At 43.4% G+C, this 19,312-nt stretch overlaps 1 protein-coding gene across 1 annotated transcript; it reads left to right on the top strand.

Moving 5' to 3' along the window:
- Window positions 1-2,623: 2,623 nt before the first annotated feature.
- Window positions 2,624-18,228, top strand: Ssr1 (signal sequence receptor subunit 1). Its single transcript, XM_052156276.1, has 8 exons — window positions 2,624-2,799; window positions 4,662-4,774; window positions 7,420-7,510; window positions 9,236-9,498; window positions 11,023-11,099; window positions 11,743-11,821; window positions 12,864-12,957; window positions 16,483-18,228. Exons 1-8 carry the CDS (start codon window positions 2,721-2,723, stop codon window positions 16,548-16,550), a joined length of 864 nt encoding a protein of 287 aa, XP_052012236.1. The 5' UTR covers window positions 2,624-2,720; the 3' UTR covers window positions 16,551-18,228.
- Window positions 18,229-19,312: the final 1,084 nt, after the last annotated feature.

The following is a 19,312-nucleotide window of genomic DNA, read 5'->3' on the forward strand; positions in this document are numbered from 1 at the left end:
GGGTATTTCTAATCCCACTGCTAGCACACACTACCCTCTGACCCCTGAGTTAACATCTTTTAGAATCTATATTTCATCTCTGCTACCCCAGACACAGTTGGGGAAGTGGCCCATGTGGCCATTTTCCCTGATTCTTACATGTCGGTGGCCCTTTAGATCTGGTCTTCTTCTTCCCTGTCATGGCACTTTCTGATTCCTTTCTCTTGGTTCCTAGCCCAGCCAATCTCAAAGTCCTACCTCAGTCTATCTGCTCAGCCATTGGCTGCTGACTTTATTGAGCCATCAAAAAACCAACCGGGGACAAGGAACTTTCATGTTTGGAAATGCAGATTCCCCATTTGTGGGGCTGGATTAATCAAAGCATTAGAACCAATCCCCAACATCTCAGCTTTTCTGTCTAAATAAAAAAAAAAAAACCTCTTAGACATAAATTGAGCATAACCATAACAATTATGTAAATTACAAAGTATGATATACAAGTAACATCCAGTCCGTGATATTTGTCATCTAGATAGAGTATTTTACCATCTACCCCAACTTAAAGAGTTTACAATTCTATGCCTGAATTATGTTGTTTTTAGCTTACATTACCATCTGAAAACCATCCTTTCAAATCTGTCATCTCTTGCAATGCTAAACGACTTAAGTTTGCTTATGAGACTGTGACCAGTCTTCAACCCCATCAGATATCTGAGATCCTTGTATCTAACCTGGGAGTGTCTCCTGGCACAAGAAACTGACAAGGACTGTGACTGAGGGGAAGGTACAGAGAGACACTATCCCTGCACCGAAGACCTCACTGTCTGCCTTTTCCGCGGTCTGACTTGAGGTGTGGCATTTCTGGCTCCCTAATGCCCACAGAGCATGTAGACAGTCTTTCACCTGTTCTCAGGACATGCGTTCATCCCATCTGAACCTGTTGGGGTTCAGTCATCTCCAACAATTCTGAGGGGAGTTTATGTGTCCTGTTGTGGCTCAGAGGCTCCAGTGACCCCGGTGGCTGCTTAGCTTCTGTAATGGTTTGAATGAGAATGGTCCCAGTAGGCTTCTGTTTGAATGTTTTGTCCCAGTTGGTGGAACTGTTTGGTAAGGAAAATGCGAAAAGGTGCATTGTCGGGTGTAGGCTTTGAGGTTTCAAAAGTCTGTACCAATAGAGTTACCTCTTTGCCTTGTCCTTTTTTGGCTCTCAGCTACCGCACTAGCACCAGGCCTGCTGGCCTGCTCCCATTCTCTCTGACGTCATGGTCATGAACTCACCTTCTGAGACTGTAAACAAGCCTACAAATCAAACACTTTCTTTTATAAGTTGCCTTGGCAGTGGTGTCTCTTCACAGCAACAAAAAAGTAACTGTCTTGATCAGGGTTTCTATTCCTGCACAAACATCATGGCCAAGAAGCAAGTTGGGGAGGAAAAGGTTTATTCAGCTTACACTTCCACGTTGCTGTTCATCATCAAAGGAAGTCAGGACTGGAACTCAAGCAGGTCAGGAAGCAGGAGCTGAGGCAGAGGCCATGGAGGGATGTTTCTTACTGGCTTGCTCAGCTTGCTTTCTTATAGAGCCCAAGAGCACCAGCCCAGGAATGGCATGACTCACAATGGAAAACCTCCCCCCTTGATCACCAATTGAGAATATGCCTTCTAGCTGGATCTCATGGAGGCATTTCTTCACTTGAAGCTTTTTCTGTGATAATTCTAGCCTATGTCAAGTTGACACACAAAACTAACCAGTACAGTAACTAAGACAGTCCCTGATACAGGATTGTGTCTGGAAGTTCTCAGCCCAGCAGCTCCATACTGAGTGTTTCACACTGGCCAACGGAAGTTGCAAGAAATATACCTTAAGTGAGATCTTTGGTGTAGAAACTGCAGAGAGGCTAGGTGATTTCTAAGTCTGGGTTGTTAAGAAAATCACAGAATGGTGGAGCCTAAGAGAGGGTTGTGGTGCAAACCTAATGACCAGAGTTCAAACCCAGATCCCATCGAAATATGGAAGGAGAGTATCAATCCCCCAGAAGTTGTCTTCTGTCTGACCTCTACATCTGTGCACTGGCAATTAGACACCACACACTGAGACAAAGTAAAATTTAAAAGAATAAACTCTAGAACTCCCGACTGTTTATTGCAGAAGAGAGGGGTAGATTTTTCTAGTCTGGGTAGCATTTCCCTTTCTATCTGCTTTCTTTTGTGACATGGTGTTAACTCTGAGGCCCAGACTTACCCCTGAACTCACTACATAGCCCAGGCCGGTCTCCAACTTGCTGCAATCCTCCTGCCTCAATCTCTCAAACTCTGGGGTTACAATGTGAGGCATCACTCATGGTTTTTTTTTTTTTTTTTTTTTTTGTCCTTACCCACATCCTTTCCTGTCTTTCAGTTGCCACACATGCAGGAAGTTTAAGGTCCTTGGTCCCTCAAAGCAACCGCTGAAGATGCTAAACATCTGGAAGATGTGCTCAGCCTCGCTCTCGCGGGAGCCCGGAGGGCGGGGGCGGGGCGAGGCGCCCCCCTTCCTCCCAGACCGCCGGCCACGTGATCTCGCGGACCGCAGGCCCCGCCCACGGGCGCCTAGTGGCCACGTCGACGGTGGCGGGGAGGGGCGACGGATGGCGCGCGTGCGTGTCCCGCCCCTCCGGCGCGGCCCGGATGAAGAGTAACGCCATTACCGCCAGAGCCTCCAAGAGCCCTAGCGGACGCGCACTGGACGCCGACCGGCCGCACCATGAGACTCCTCCCCCGCTTGCTGCTGCTGTTCCTGCTGGCCTTCCCCGCCGCTGTGCTGCTCCGAGGCGGCCCCGGAGGTGAGAGACGCTGGGCTGGGCTGGGCACCACGGCCGCCCTCCGGCCCGGTTCTGGAGGGCCATGCTGCCCCCCCAGGACCCCACCGCAGCTCGGCGCCCTCTGCGAGCGCGGGCCCGAAGCCCTCGGTCCGCGGGACCCATGCCAGGGCCGGCCTCGCTTCTCCGCCCGCGCTCGCCGCGGGCCGCCCGTCCCCAGCCTCTGCGCTGACGTGTCGCTAGCCCCACGCCGGCGCGCCTCCATTCATTCGCCCACAGTCCATTCTCCTCCTCGGCGTCGTGGATCCCCGGTCCCCTCGCTCACCCATCACGGTCCGTGTGGGTCGCGAGGCTCGGTGTCCAAATCCGCCCCTTCTCCTGCTGCTTGTCAGCCGCTACCGAAGAGTATGGCCGGAGGCTTTCTTCTTCCTTTTCTAATTTCTCTCCCCTCCCCTCCCTTTTCCAACCAGCAGTTGGAAATATGCTGGGAAAAAGTTATTTCGAGCTTTATAAGTTTATTCTTTCCAACGATTAACCTGGTAAAAAACTTGGTAGAATGTATAAACGTAGAAACTTTTTCCTCCTTGCCCGTCATGTCCATTAATTTTGCTAGTTTATAAAAACAACTAGTTTGGTCACCAGAAAGAATTCCTTTTCTTTCTCTGAGTTTCTGTGGCCCAGGGCGTGAGAAATAACGATCCATGTTCATGAGCTCTTTAGCTTAGCACACAGAAGTGCTTGGCTTCTACTTAGCGGCTAGCATGACTTTGAATTATGACTGTTAGGGATATTGACTGGGAGTGTGGTGGGGACACAAGACAGATGTTAAGACAGAGTCTCATGTAGGTAGCCCTGGCTGCGTTGTAAGTCCATGCCCTAGCTAGTGCGTCCTTGAACTTATGATCCTTGTGCCTGTACCTCTGGGGTGCTGGGTTTCAGGTGTCTGTCACCACACCCTGTGGATGAAGTGGTGGGGATGAACCTAGGGCTTCCAGCATGCCAGGCATGCAAGGCATGCACGCTGCAACCTTAGACCCTTGGGGTTTTCTTTCTTTTTTTCTTTTTAAACTGTCTTTTGAAAATGACCTATAAACTAAGAATGAACTATTTTAACTCAGGAAAGGAAATGACTTAAAGTGCATGGTCTTAAAGCTATTGTTTTTTCTTGGGCATTGCACGTGTGGTTCTTCCCACATTTTCCCTCTCCACCGAATTGCCACATCATCACTGTCCGAGAAGTGGTAATAAGAACTGCTTGAACTTTAAAGGGCTTTTTGAAGTTTTGCCTGAAAGTGATGCAGTGGGATTTGTTGAGAAAGTTTTGTCTACAAGTCTCTGATTTATAACTTAGCATTATGATTAGCCTCTATTTTTTTTTTTTTTGGTATTTTAAATCTGTCTGAAAATGTGCTTGAAGTCATATGCAAAAATAATTGGATTTTTTTCTTTGATGCTAACCAAGAAACTACTACTATTTATTTTACTTTAAAAAAAATTATATTTAGTGTGTGTATATGTGTGTGTGCCTGTCTGTCAGTTTGTCTGTCTTGTAATATATACCTAGAGGCTAAAAGACAATTTGCAAGGTACATACCAAGAATCAAATTCACATGGTCAGGCTTGGCAGCAAGTGCCCTTAACCACTGAGCCATTTAGGTTGCCCTGGTTTTTTGTGCCTTTTAATATTATAAACATTCCCATTAAAAATATCATGCAGTAGTTAAAACTACTAGTAAAAAATATTTGTGTGTGTGTGTGTGTGTGTGCAGTGGCATCGTTCACCTGACCAGGGAGACTATATTATGATAGGTGGAACATTTTCTTGTCTAGACCTGATGTTTAGACAGTGATAAAGGTTAATTGCTCGCCTTTTATTTTATTTTCAGGGTCATTAGCCGTGGCTCAAGATCTTACAGAAGATGAAGAAACAGTGGAAGATTCAGTAATCGAAGATGAAGATGATGAAGCTGAAGTAGAGGAAGACGAACCCACAGATTTGGTAAGTGCTCTATACTATATTTAGAATATATGTGATTTATTCTGAACCAGAGATTCCATCTAAGAATATAGCCTTCTTATTGGCAAGATTGCTAATTATCTCTTAAATTATATGTGTAGGGTTTTGTATGGTACTTGGCTGTGAGAGAAAATGCCTGGAGAGTCCAGGGGCCTTGGGTCATAGGGAGCTGGGGTTACAGTGTGACCTTGTAGGCATGTGTTCTCTGCAAAAGCAGTCTGTGCCCTGGGCCTCTGCGCTCTCTCCCCTGGGTTGAAGTTGGCCTAAGGGCAAGTCATTGAGCATGAGCACAAGGGTTTTCTGGAGTAGTGGGGAGACAAGATACACTGAACAAGTCAACATCATCAGATGGGAATGGAGACGGAACAGTAGAGTGAGGGCAGCCCCAGACCCTGAGCTATTACATTTGGAGCCTGCGGCACTTAGCTTTCTAGGGCTGTCTTTTCTTTTTGTGCTTGTGACCTGCCATTGACTCCTTTGGGGGCATCTGTACCATGTAGCCAAGTCCAGTTCTGGGTACTAGATTGAACAGATGAAATTTTCTTTTTTGCTTTCTTAAAGTTGTTATGGGGTGGGGGGAGCGGTAATATGTGTGTGTGTATTTAGGGAGCAGGGGTTGAAGAGCAGGAGATAAAATAGCCCTTATATAGGTAAGGGTTAGAGAAGATTGCTTAGAAGCTAGCTCTGAAGTTTGTGCTCTCCTGATGACAGTAAGATTACCTGGCTCAGAGTTGGAGAGATGGCTCAGCAGTTAAGATGCTGACTGCTCTTGCAGAGGTCCTGGGTTCTCTTCCCTGCACACACGTGGCTGCTCACAAACATCTGTAATTCTAGTTCCCGGGGATCTGGTGCCCTGTTCTGGCTTCCATGGATGCTGCTTGCATATGGTCCATAGATAGACATGAAGGCAAAACACCCTACACACAGAACGATTGGAGGGGGAGCTCAAATTAGGGTCATTGCAACCTGCTTCCTGCTAACTTGCTAATTTTATTTCCCACATCTGTCCTCCATAGATTTTGTTTGTTTGTTTTCATTTTTATGGACTTTGTGGATGTGACAACCACTTTGTGGGTGCTGTGCTCTGCTGTTGAGTTGTTGTTAATGATTTGATATATAGGCACATAGTGTTTCATACGCGTACTTTTCTGGCGATCTGTGCCAAGCCTTACACCCCGAGGCTCTGCATCTTCAACCTGTCTCATTACATGAACAGCCTTGACTAGATCAATACATTCCAGTTTCAAAGTTGTAAATGTTTGACCAAAGTAGTGCTTTGGGTAAGATAATTTAGAGTATATTGGAATTTAATTAAGGATTAAAGATGATGTTTAGGTCTTCAGAATTTGACCTTACATTATAGTGATGGATTGTATCATTTTTCTGAGTTACTTGAGCTTTCTAGTACTGGAATGTACTTCCTGTGGAGAAAGGAGATCCAAAAGAGAAGAATTAGGCTTTTTTTAAGAAGGTGGTCAGAATTTTTCTTGTCACAAAAATAAATTGTCAAGATGAGCTGAAACAGGAAGCAGAAGTATCCTCAGTTATGTGTAGTCTGTTGAAGAAAGACTAACTCTTAGAGCCACAGCCCTCCTGAAGTTACCTCTGGAACGGTGAGCTAGAACTTTGGTGGTAACTCCTCCCCAAGTTTCGTGAAGACATGGAGGAATTGGGAGATAATGGCAGAATCCTGAGTTGTTGTGACATTCATACATACACTCACGCACCCTTGATGACACTTTTCCAAAGCTGGAGGTGGAGGTAGAGAGATGCGGTGATCCAGGAGGTTGAGGTGGAGAGATCTGGTGATCCAGGAAGTTGAGGTGGAGAGATGTGGTGATCCAGGAGGTGGAGGTGGAGAGATCTGGTGATCCAGGAGGTTGAGGTGGAGAGATGCGGTGATCCAGGAGGTTGAGAGATCTGGTGATCCAGGAGGTTGAGGTGGAGAGATGCAGTGATCCAGGAGGTTGAGGTGGAGAGATCTGGTGATCCAGGAGGTGGAGGTTGAGAGATGCGGTGATCCAGGAGGTTGAGGTGGAGAGATCTGGTGATCTAGGAGGTTGAGAGATCTGGAGATCCAGGAGGTTGAGGTGGAGAGATGCCGTGATCCAGGAGGTTGAGGTGGAGAGATCTGGTGATCTAGGAGATTGAGAGATCTGGAGATCCAGGAGGTTGAGGTGGAGAGATGCGGTGATCCAGGAGGTTGAGGTGGAGAGATGCGCTGATCTGGGAGGTTGAGGTAGAGAGATCTGGTGATCTAGGAGGTTGAGGTGGAGAGATCTGGTGATCCAGGAGGTTGAGGTGGAGAGATCTGGTGATCCAGGAGGTGGAGAGATCTGGTGATCCAGGAGGATGAAGTGGAGAGATGCGGTGATCCAGGAAGCGGCTTTCCCAAGGGAGGGCTTGTGCATTGCACTCAGGATGTTCTGACTCCTAAATTCCCCAGTGTAGAAACTATGCTGTATAAATTGTGATAGTAGGGGACGGTGTTCATGTTCTCCACCTCACAGAAGGAGAAGAAAGAACTGATAAACTAGAGCCAGCAAAGCAGTATTTACCCCAGTCTAGGGACTCTGTGACTTTGCAGCCCTTTCACAGCAGTCTGTTTTTAATGATGTTTCTCTTAGGCAGAAGATAAAGAAGAAGAAGAAGATGTGTCTAGTGAACCAGAAGCTTCACCGAGTGCGGACACAACTATTCTATTTGTAAAAGGAGAAGGTAATGCAAAATTGTTCGTTTAAATTCCAGTCTTACACGTGTGACTACTGATGTGTATAGTAATGCTAACTTTTAAAGGGAAAAATAAATACTATTTGGTTTACTAGAAAAGAAACATTCTTTTCAGACATACTTTTAACATACTTATTACACATCACTCTTACATGGTGTGTGTCTGTGGGTGCACGTGGGCCATTGGGAGCATGTGGACAGCTTGCAAGAGGCCTGTCCTTCCCCTGTGGGTTCCGGGGCCCAGCTCGGGTTGGCGGGCTTGCATGCCAGCCCTTTTACCCACTTAGCCATCTTACCAGCCCCAAAGCCACCATTCATGAAACGTCTTCTAAACTGTGTTAGTAATATCATTTTGTTTTGTTCTGAGGACTTGAGCTTAATCCCTGGAACCTTGTTAAAGAGCCATGGATCACATGAAAAAGCCAGTTAGGGTGGTTCATGGAGAACTCAGTGCAGCCAGCCTGGGGTGGATTAGCACTGCTGAAACGAGAGCCCTTCCTCAGCGAGTGAAGGAGAGGACTGACTCCCAGGATGGGCCTCTGCTCTGCCTGTATGCATCCACACTCACACACACTAAAGGAATTTATTTTGTTGTGGTTGAATTCAAGATCCTCCTGCCTCAGCCCCCTAGTGCTGGGCTTATAGACATGCATCATCAGGCCTGTCTGGAATTTGGGTGTATATTTCAATGTTTAAATGTCAGGAAAATACTAAATGTAGGCCTTGGTTATAGCATAGCATTCATTTGAAAAAGAAATAAGAAATTTAAGTTTGCATAGTTCTTGCTCCAAATGCATGGGACCAAAAGTGTTTTTTTATTTGTGCGTTTGCTTGTTTTGTTTGTTCTGTTTTGGGGTTTTAGAATAATGAGCTGCTTGGAGGAGAGTTTATATCATGTACAATCTTGTCACATGAGACTTGTATTTTTCACTTGTAGCATCTTGTTGGCCTACAAAGGTTTGACTTTGGAGCATTTCCAATCTTCCAGATAGGGCTCCTCAAATTCTTGAGTACATTTATTTATCAAGGGCTTTGTGGATAGCATTATTCTTAATACTTTGCAGTATTTATTAATCCCAGCAAACCCTGAGCATATAGTTAATTGTTGATTTTGGGTTTAGAGAGGTTAAGAAACTTGTCCTAGGGTTACCCAGAGCATAAAATAGATTACAGAGAATGGATTCAAGCCCACATATGTCTGTTCTATAGCCTGTGTTATACTAGGTGAATCAGCCCATTAGACTGTCTGTAATGTTATAGAGGACAACATCAGAAAGCATTAGTTTTCCTGGTCTTAAGTATTCTGTTTTCTATGTATTCCAACTTTATGCCCACAGAAAGTGGTTGGATTGCTGGGGATGTGCTCTGTAGCTCTTCACATACCTAGGTTGTAAAAGCCCCATTCTGTTCTCCACACTTTATTTTTGTAGTAATATACTGAGTTATATAAACCTCTTGGGTGATAATCTTACTACCATGATTTTCTTAGCCTTTTAATCTAGATGTTATTTGGCAAAAATTATAATCCCCAGTTTATGTCCTAAATTGGAACCCCAGAGAACAGACAGAAAAAACTGCGTTTAGACTGCAACTCTGGGTTCTCCAGGGCTGGTGCAGTCTTCTAGAGTGCTCTGCTGAGAAGAGTTCTGAAGCCACGCCCATGCCTGCATCTCACTTTGATCCTAAGTCCACCTCTCCTATTCTGTGTTTTAGATTTTCCTGCAAACAACATCGTGAAGTTCCTGGTTGGCTTTACAAACAAGGGGACAGAAGATTTTATTGTTGAATCGCTAGATGCCTCGTTCCGTTATCCTCAGGACTACCAGTTTTACATCCAGAATTTCACAGCTCTTCCTCTGAACACTATAGTGCCACCCCAGAGACAGGCGACTTTCGAATATTCCTTCATTCCTGCAGAGCCTATGGGGGGACGGCCCTTTGGTCTGGTCATCAATCTGAACTACAAAGATTTAAACGTAAGATCTTCTGACTTGTATTTTGTTTTTGCTAGAGATTGCGGTGGACAGTGACCATTATATAGAAAATATCTGGGCTTGAATCCCGTCTGTTTTTAAGTGCTTATTTTGTGATTCAAACTGTAATAGGCACCAGGAATACAAAAGGAATTGCCTGTCTCTTATCTACGTTTATGAGATGGTGAGAGACATGGCCCAAAATAAGCACTAGCATGGTGGTAAGGGCATGCCTGAGCTGCGTGCTGGTCGCTGTGCTGCTGTGGTGTGGGAAAGTCACTTGAGCTGGATCTTGACAAGGGCAAGGACGTGTACAGTGGCACCTGTTCTTACTTGCATGCTCTTGAACGGTCACACCTTTGTTCTGTCCCAGTGTGTTGTAGACTTTCTGCCCATTTAAATGCTTCTAAAAACTTTGCTACTGCTTTGGTCTTGTATACTCATATGTAAAATACAACCCATTCTAAAATACAGTTTTAGCAGGTGTATGTGTTAATTTCACATATGCCTGAGAGGAATGTACTACTGCAGGTAGTAGACCCCAAGTGGCAGCTCTAGATGAGAGTGTGTTTACCCTTCCCTTTCCCAAGAGCTCCCTTCCAGAAGTGGGCTCACACCTCCCTCAGCATGTTAATGCCGTGACCTTGTATATTCAGCCTGGCCCTGCATTGTGGTACACTTTCCTGTAAGTTAGTGCAGAGGACAAGCTTTTCATTCTGTCTTCAACGAGACATTTAAATAGTTAGGGTCAGTTCATTTCATTGTGTCTTATCATTTCATAGTTTTTAAGTAGAGTTGAACTGACTTTGGTTTTGATTTCGTAGTGCTTCCTTTGTGGAAGAACAGCTGTGTGTGTCCCAGTGATTCCCTATATTGGAAAACTAAAGTTTGATTAAATTGTCAAAAAATAATTTTTTTTAAGGTTTACTTATTTATATGAGTACACTGTCACTGTCTTCAGATACAGCAGATGAGGGAAGACATTGGATCCCATTACAGATGGCTGTACTGTGTGGTTACTGGGAATTGAACTCAGGACCTCTGCAAGAGCTGTAGCCCGTCAAAATTATTTTAAGATGATAATAGAAAAAAAAAACCACTTTGGTCCTGGAAGTCACTGGTTCATTCCTTAAAGTGGAGTTGGTTTCCAGTCCACTTTGAGTTTAGAGCACGGGCCTGACTTTGTCCGCCTCTGCTCTGTAGGTGACCCGTTCCTGGGGCTGCACTGTCCGTTTGCCCATTACAGGTGGAAGCTCTGTGGGCTCTGCTGCTCTCTGCCAACGCTCTGCCCTCACTGCTGTCCCCCTGCTCCCTGCAGAGGGTGGAGGGTGGCTTTGGAAAGCTGCTAGGCATTTTTATTTTGTAGGAGAATTGGGCCTGGCATTGAATAGTACAGTTGTGGCCTTCTCTCTTACAACTAATGGTGGAGAGGTCAAATCTATTAGGTTAACAGTTCTGAGGACACTTATAATTTTTATTCTTTCAGTGCATCTCACATGTGAATTTTAACATCTGTTTCTTCAATAGGGCAATGTATTCCAAGATGCTGTCTTCAACCAGACGGTCACAGTTATTGAAAGAGAGGACGGGTTAGATGGAGAAACGTGAGTAAGGCTGCACTGTGGGTCTGGTTCCTGGCTTGCTCTGGGGGGTGCTATGCTCAGACTGTGGGGCACCTTTAAATGGTCAGAGTGTAATGGCCCCCGCACTGATGAGGTGCAGAGTCCGGACCTGTCACTACAAGTCAGCGCAGAGTAGGGCCTGAAGCGGCCCTTCCACAAAGACAGTAGTTGTCTTCTGTTCCCAAATTCTTTTCTGCTCCATTCTTTAAGTTGAACCTTAGCTTATCTAACTTCGTGCCTCTGAGATAATTACATAAAATTTTTTTGCCTAAAAATGTTTTGTTCTGAGTGAAGAATTCTGTGAACTTAAATATGACTCACTTGAAGGGATTTATAAATCCAATTATGAAAAATGATATAAATGTGAGGAAAAACTACTGAAATGGCCTTAAACTGAATTTGAAGTAAAACATATTTTAGATGGTAGAATTTTTTATTGACGAAGTGTTCTTAACTAAATAAAAGGAAATTTGTAAAGCTAGTTACCTGGAATTATTTAAAATGGTTTCTTTTTTTTTCTCACATGTTGTTAAAAAGCTATTATAGCATGTAGTAGGATTTTGTTTTTAGTTAGATGTGGTATTTATGAATTAACATCAGCTGTATTTTCTCTTTTCTGTGCCAGAATTTTCATGTATATGTTCCTTGCTGGGCTTGGGCTTCTAGTTGTTGTTGGCCTCCATCAGCTCCTCGAGTCTAGAAAGGTAATTGTGAATGAGCAGCCCTGAAAGCCACACTCAGAGCTACGGTACTGACCGCACGGGGGTCTCTAGGCGGCTCACTTTACTGGAGGTCTGTGGACTTGGGACATTGTTGGTCCTTTTTAAAACAGTCCCCAGACAAGACTTTGGATATGTGACTTGAATTTGTTGAGATGTGTGTACACTTCCAGTTAGTGCACTGTTTGCCCTCTCTAAAATGATCTAAAATGCATCTCCCTGCAGTGTACTGGGATTGCGTGAACACACTATGCCTTGAAATTTTCACACTTTTAGATGAATTCAGTGTTGTTAGCCTATATGGGATTTTATGTGTTTTGTGTGTGTACCTATTCTTTAATTGTGTTTCCGCAAACAATGCAAGATTGCCTGCTTACAGCATTTCAGTAATTATCCTTAATTTCATCAACTGTAAATTTATTCTTTAGAAAGAAAATCAGTGATATAACAACAAATTAAGTTCTGTAGCGAGGATAAGGATCTTTATAGGCTGAAAATGAACATGATCAAGAAGATTTATTCTTTGGAAACATTTTCCTCTTAGGGCACATGTACGTGTGCATTCACATGTGTGTACTTTGGCTTTCTTTTCTTGTACCATCTGGGACCCTGTGATTAAATGTAGGGCAGCGGGCCTGATGGCTAGGTGGCTCGACGAAAAGCCATCTTCCTAACCCAGGACGGACTGACAGTTACAAGCTTTCATCCTCCTAATAGATAAAACGTGTATTGGGTGTTTTAAAACAAGAAAAGAATGAAACTTGTCTGCTAAGATACTCAAATTACATATGTTCATCAATGTTTTTAAAATTAGAATACACAGACAGACAGTGGTAGACTACAACGTTAATCGCAGTACTTGGGAGGCAGAAACAGGTGTGTTTCTGAGTTCGAAGCCAACACGGTCTACAGAGTTCCAGAACACCCAAGCTACAAAGAGAAACACTGCTTCAAAACAAAAAACTTTTTTAGAATAAACAATGCTGTGACATGTCTTTTAAAAAATCTGTCTTTATTGTTCTTGTAGCGCAAGAGACCCATACAGAAAGTAGAGATGGGCACCTCAAGTCAGAACGATGTTGACATGAGTTGGATCCCTCAGGAGACTTTGAATCAGATCAGTAAGTGGCCTTACAGACTCGCTGAGAAAGTTTTCTTTAAATGGAAATTAATTTCGATTCAGCCAAAAATGTCTGGTCGGTCCTATTGACCATCAATCTTTCCCATTGCTTGTTAGACTCTAGCATATGATTAGTGACACGGTTAATGACATGTTCTGTTTATAGTGTTTTATGGTTTAATTTGGAGATGTTTTCAAACATGCAGCTTGTTTGTAAATGTCTGACTTCTTTCTAATCTGTTTCCTGTCTTTTTTCCTTCCTATTGCTTCAGTGCAGAGTAGAAGAGGTGAGGTGATTAACTTCTTCAGTGGGCGTTGCTGCAGCTGTGGAGCCTCTTGCATAGTGCATGAGTAGAGCAAGTGTGATGAATAGAACTGTATTTTTTGGGGAAACTGCTACAAACTACTTTTGAAAGAATGAATCTAAAATATTACTTAATTTATGCTTTTTTGTTAATGACCAGTTTATTAAATATACTAATTTTTATGAATATAGAAAAAAAATCCCCATTGGGTGAGTGGCTTTTTAAAGCACCCGGGGGTGTGGAAAGCTTGCTCAGCGGTTAAGCGCTGGCCGCTCCTCCAGAGGAGCGGGGTCCGTCCCCGAGCTCCCCCGTGGCAGCTCACAGCTGGGAGCCGCCCCTCTTCTGGCCTCCACAGGCACTAAGTCAGCACCTTTGTAGAAGACTTAAATTGCACAAGAATGTGACATTCTGTCCTTGGCATCAGTAACACCATTTACTATAAATAACCTCTATTTATGTAGTAAAATTATTTTCTGTACATATTTATTTCTCTAAATGTTCTGTCTGCCGTGGTAATCACAGTGTTCAAGGACTCACTTTTCTTCCCTATAGCTCATATGCGTTCAGAACATTCTCCCTCAACACAGTGTAGGGCATGTGCAGGCATTTTGAGCTTCGACAAATCAGATTTTCTGATAAGCGTTTTACATTTTAAGGTGGAGTGGGTCTACTTTCCTTAAGTATTTTTTTTTAACCTGTGGACTCAGAGTTCTGCTGATTTTTTTCTTAAATAAAAGAATTAGAGTTATCCCTTTATAATGTTTTAAATGTACAAAACCATAAATACAAAGAAACCGTGTCATGTAAATGCCATGGAGTGGACTGGGAGGGTAGTGCGGGCGGTGACGTGTGTCGCGCAGTCATGGAGATGACTGCTGTGATCCCAGAACCCCAGCAGAATAAGCCAAGGGCAGTGGGGCGCATTTGTGACCTCAGGACTTGGGGGGCAGGAACGAGCAGCCTGCTGGGGTTTGCTGGTCAGCCCGGCCTGCTGATGAGCAGGGAGGCAGAGTCTCTAAAAACAGGATGGACAGCTCCTGAGGACAACACCCAGAGTTGTCTTCTGGCCTCTTCCTAAATATAAACACACACCCCTTCATGTGCACACAGGACCACACACTTGTGTGTGTCCGTAATTTAACAGTTCAGGTCAGGTGTGGTGGTAAATGCCCTAATTTCAGGACTAAAAAGTCTGAGGCAGAAGGATCACATTTTGGGGGCCCTCCTGGGGTCTCCAAATATTCTCTCCAAAGCCAAACAAAAGTGAGCAGAAGTGAGCTTCCATGACCTCCTGCTGTTGTCTGCGGCAGGGGAGGAAGGTGGATCTGAGTGTCTGATACCATGCTGCAGTTTTCCTGTGGTGAGACGGCTTGGCTTTGCTTAGCATGTTGTAAATGGGTGGTGGGTGCTCTGTATGTCTGTTTTCTGGTGTAGGATATAAGGAGGTTTTTTTTTTTTATTCATGATTCTTTTTCTCCACCTAGAATTTAATGTTTACTCTGGAAAAACAAAGTATTTTGACTTTAAGTAATTTGGAGTTAAGTTTTTTCCTTAGGTTTTGTTTTGCTTGAATTTTGTTTGAGTTTGTTTTGTTTTCCTTAATAGGCGGTAATAGTAAATGTTTGTCTTTGATAGCTGAAGAAGTCATGATATACATGTGTGATTACTTTTTGTTTAAACACCCTGCTTTTTTTCTGGTGTTAATGTATTTAAACTATTTTCCCCCAAAACAAATGTGTAGAGTCTCACAGACTGCTCTCTGCTGCCTGCTGCCTGACCTCAGCAGGCCGTCGTGGTGCAGGTTAGCTGAGGTGGCTCTTTTGAGTGGGACTGAAACAGGCATCACAAGTCTTCAGAAGGAGACCCTGCATGGTTACCGTGCTACAGGCGGTTGGATTACTGGGTTTAGTAGTCACATCACCCCACTGCTCCCAGTGATGGCTTGATGATTGATTGGGAAGTGCTTCCCGAATCTTCAGAGCTTATAATGGCTTGTTATTTATTGAAAAAATTTTTTTTGGAAATTGTTCAACTAGAGACATGTTTGCAGACATAAGAGCATCCTTAGTCTTTAAATTTTTGATAAACATTTGCTATAAAATATATACTGACCGAGTAATTTTTTAGGGAAAGGAATGTTAGTCATATTCATTTGCATCTCATAAAATGCTTATAAATATCTGTCACACCTTTTCCTAGTTTTTACTTTTTTAATATGCAGAAATCATTTGGTGGTGACAGGGGATGATGGGACCTGATATGGTGCCCAGCCTGGCCTTGTACATAGGTTCAGATGATTCTACTGCCTTAGCAGTTAGCATATGACAACCAGGTTGTATATGTTTTTTGTATTATTTTTATTTTTGAAAAAAATAGTAGCTTGACAGTGAGCTGTTGTGCCTGGTGTGTAGAGTGTACCTAGAACGGAAAGAAGGGGGTGTGCCAGACCTTCAATTGTTCCTTTCTTCTGAGACAGTTTTGCTAGACACAGCCCAGGCTGCCCTCAGGCTCTGCTTCCCCAGGGCTAAGAGTACAAGCGCTAACCACCACGCCTGTCTCTGCCCTGTTTCTAAAAGAAACATAGATGATTTCTATTATAAGACAGTAGAAACTCAGCACCACGTGTATCCCTGTTAACGTCTAAAGAAAGGCTGTGTACTGAAGTGGTCTTAGCATTGGGGCGCTAATGGGCTTTGCTTGCTTCTTCCAGTTAAATTTGTACAGTTGCCAAAACTTAATGCACCCACAAACACTAAATTTTGTGTTTGTGCTGAACATAAGAATGTTCCAGGTGTGTCATGTCTTTTAAGTGTTGTGCTTGTTTTTGAAGCAGAGACCTTGCTAGGTTTAAACTACTGATCCTCCTGCTTCCATCTCCCAAGGGCTGGGATGCAGAGCCCTATGCCTGTGTCTTGTAAAGTAGTTCAGAATCCTTACTTCTGCACTTCAGGCATGTTATTGGATGTGTATGGTGTCTGCAGCAATACAGCAACCATTGTCTGATCATTTCCTGTGTTAGGTATGAAAACTTTGTTTTAATTTGTATTACCCTAGAAGGATATTTTTTAAAGTTCTTTTAAAACCAAAAGAGGTATTTGTTATGGGGTGAGGTGTGTGTGTGTGTGTGTGTGTGTGTGTGTGTGTGTGTGTGTAGTTTAAAGCTGCCTGAGAGGCAAAACTCTGTTGCGTTACTCAGCTTTGGCTCGCTCCTTTTCTTTCAGATAAAGCGTCTCCGAGAAGGCTGCCCAGGAAGCGGGCGCAGAAGCGATCGGTGGGATCTGATGAGTAAATGTTGTTTGTGCACCAGTCCAGTCTGTGCTTCCCCTGCCCTCGTGTTCTCGGCCTCCTGGGAGTTAGTGCAGAGAAGCCATGTCACCATAGCCGGCAACTTCTGCTTACGTGTGGACTGAGCAGTCGGCGTCTGTGGCCATAAGATTGCTGAAATGCACTGCATTTGTTTTCTAAAGTAACAAATTTGGGTTTTTTTTAAAAACCATTAAACTGTGTGGGTGTGGATGTCTGAGCAGTTGTCTTACCAGAATCATTGTTAAACTACCTGGAACACGCCTTTAGAATACTCAGCAAAACGCTCTTGACGCTTCCCTTGTGATAGTCCAGTTTTGACCCCAAGTTCAATTAATATTTTTTTCCCCAGTGTGGTTTTAGGTAAATTGTTTTGAGGAAATAATTTGTTTATTTCTCAAAATTGATCAAATCCAAACTGATGGCACAGCCGGCCTTTTGCTTGCTGTCTGTCACAGCTTGTATTCTAGCTGCACAGCCCGGTGGCTGCTGTGAGCATCTGAGGCATGGTGGGTAGTTGGCTGCTGTTTGCTGTGTGCACCCTTCAGGAACTTACCAATGGAGTCAAAGAATTTCGGAATTACTAGCAACAAAATCGTGAAGCCTGATGATTCTCCTGACACTAGTATATAAATCCTAACTCTATGCCTGGTTTTTGTTTTGTCTGTTTTCATAACAAAGAGTACGGCTGTGCAAACTGGGCTGTTGTGTCGTCCGTTGTTCTGTGTGGCCTGGGAGCCTCTGGGGTGACCTTTTCTTTGCTTGTTTGTTGGCTTTAAGCAGACATTTTGTTCTTAGTAGAAAGAATTTTAAGTAAAAGTTGCCATGGTCTATAGTCCAAGGGGATCACGTTTTAGGGGCAGGAACACATTCTAATTAATCCTCATCTCCAGGAATTTTAATTGGAAAGTTTTAAAGTAGTTACAAGGTTTATCCATTGACCCTATCTTTTGGGGGTTTTGAATGCTGACCTACTCTTTTGCCTTTATTAATATGAAAAATTCCCAAACTCCAAGCACTTAAGATTTCAAGATCAAAATTAAGTTGGTTCTGATAAAATGACTTTAGTTACTCCTGCCTGACCTAGTGAATTAAGTTTGGCATTGTTGTCACACTTACTAGAAGTTAACGTTGAATGTGATTGGGTAAGACGCTTCCTTGCCTCTGTCTTTGAAGCCATACTCCCCCTTGGTGCGTTATAAGGAAGTGGAATTCAGTCGCTCTTCTAGTCCTGACCTTTTCCATTCTTGTTCTCTTGTGGGCCAATCCCTTCCACATACACCTAAAGGAAAGCAACAAAATAAAACAGAAACAAAACTTGTAAGCTGTTTAGCATGTATGCCAAAGCCAATAATGACTGAAGGTCTTCTGTGTCTTCTGTAATGTTTAATCACTTTGCAAAAGAGGCTGAAATGTCAAATTGCCTGTATTTGCATTTCTGGACTGTAAACTTTGTATGTAATATAATGTGTGTGATTTTTAATTGAGCTGTATAATCTGTTTATTTTGAGGCCTGCGGAACTGTATGGGTTTTGACTTGATGTAATACAGGGGACCCTTCTCATTCTCAGAAAACATTTTCCAAAACCTCTGAATATCTAAATTTGGTAAGCTACTGTAACATACTACAGTAAGGTGTAAGTAATTAAAACCTGTAAATGGCCCATAGTGTTTAACTAAATACCTGACAAAATATGGGGAGTTGCAGAAACTACACTTAACAGCTACCGCTTTGTCATCCCTGAGTCTTTGCCTTACATACCAGCTCTTTGGTTTCTGAGGTCCAGATCAGAGCCTCAGGAGTGTAGAATGTATTCCTTTTTAGTATAGACTGAGACCAGTTGACAACTTGAGTTTTCAGGTGCCAGGCGTCTACTATAGCATCAGTAAGTATTTAGCAGAAACTAACTCCATAATGAATGGAATTCAATTCCACACATGGTTTGTTCAAGCACACTTAATAAGTAGTCTACTCTTAAATGTCTTTTTTTAAAAATGTAAATACTTGGATGAAGCTTTTCTTTGTTTCAATATAGTCATTTACATCATGAACCTTGTTTTCAGAATTTATCTTTTGACCAAGTTGGTTTTAGAACCTGATAAGTGAATTTAAGGATCATGTATATCAAACTGTCACCTAGACCTTTGAGAAGAATGTGTCATAAAGCACGGGCTCACCAGTTGTATAGCTGCATCATTTGGACCATGTGCTGTGTGGAGTAAGGGATGGTTGGGACTGATAACTGTCCACTAAAACTTTGCCTCGGGAGTTTGGAAAGGAGAAGTGAAACAGTATAAAAGGCTAAGGGGGAAGAATAGGGTAGAAACGAGAAGTAGTGGTGACGTCAGGAAATAGAACTTGATGGCAGTAAAGGGCTGCTGTCTGCCTATCATCAGCCTAGCATCCTTAGAGAGGTGAGCAATAGAACACTGGTGGTCATGCTGTGACTGAAGGTGGAGGTGTGGTTACATGCTGAACGTGCAGCTGAAGCAGCGCCTTCCTGCAGTGCAACACTTCCTGGTGGTGACTCATTTGACTCATGGCTTCTGTTTGTTTTTAGTTGGGGTCTGACAACCTTGCTCAGCATGGTCTTGAATTCCTTCAGTATGGCGTGAAATAACCGTTAAATAATTAACTCAGAACAGTATCTATGCCCTCATCAAGACTTTGCTAGACTAGCTCCTTGATTTTTCTTTGAGTTCCAAAAACGTTTGCTAGCTTAACTTAAGACCATTTCTCGATACATG

Source organism: Apodemus sylvaticus, chromosome 14 (assembly GCF_947179515.1).
Source record: "Apodemus sylvaticus chromosome 14, mApoSyl1.1, whole genome shotgun sequence".
NCBI lineage: Eukaryota > Metazoa > Chordata > Mammalia > Rodentia > Muridae > Apodemus > Apodemus sylvaticus.

Excerpts from the sequence above, each read along its gene's own strand:
- Ssr1 (XM_052156276.1), top strand. The coding sequence starts at position 2,721 with ATGAGACTCCTCCCCCGCTTGCTGCTGCTGTTCCTGCTGGCCTTCCCC. Across the intron at positions 11,100-11,742 it reads GACGGGTTAGATGGAGAAAC|AATTTTCATGTATATGTTCC; the intron begins GTGAGTAAGGCT and ends TTTCTGTGCCAG. Across the intron at positions 12,958-16,482 it reads GGAGACTTTGAATCAGATCA|ATAAAGCGTCTCCGAGAAGG; the intron begins GTAAGTGGCCTT and ends CTTTTCTTTCAG.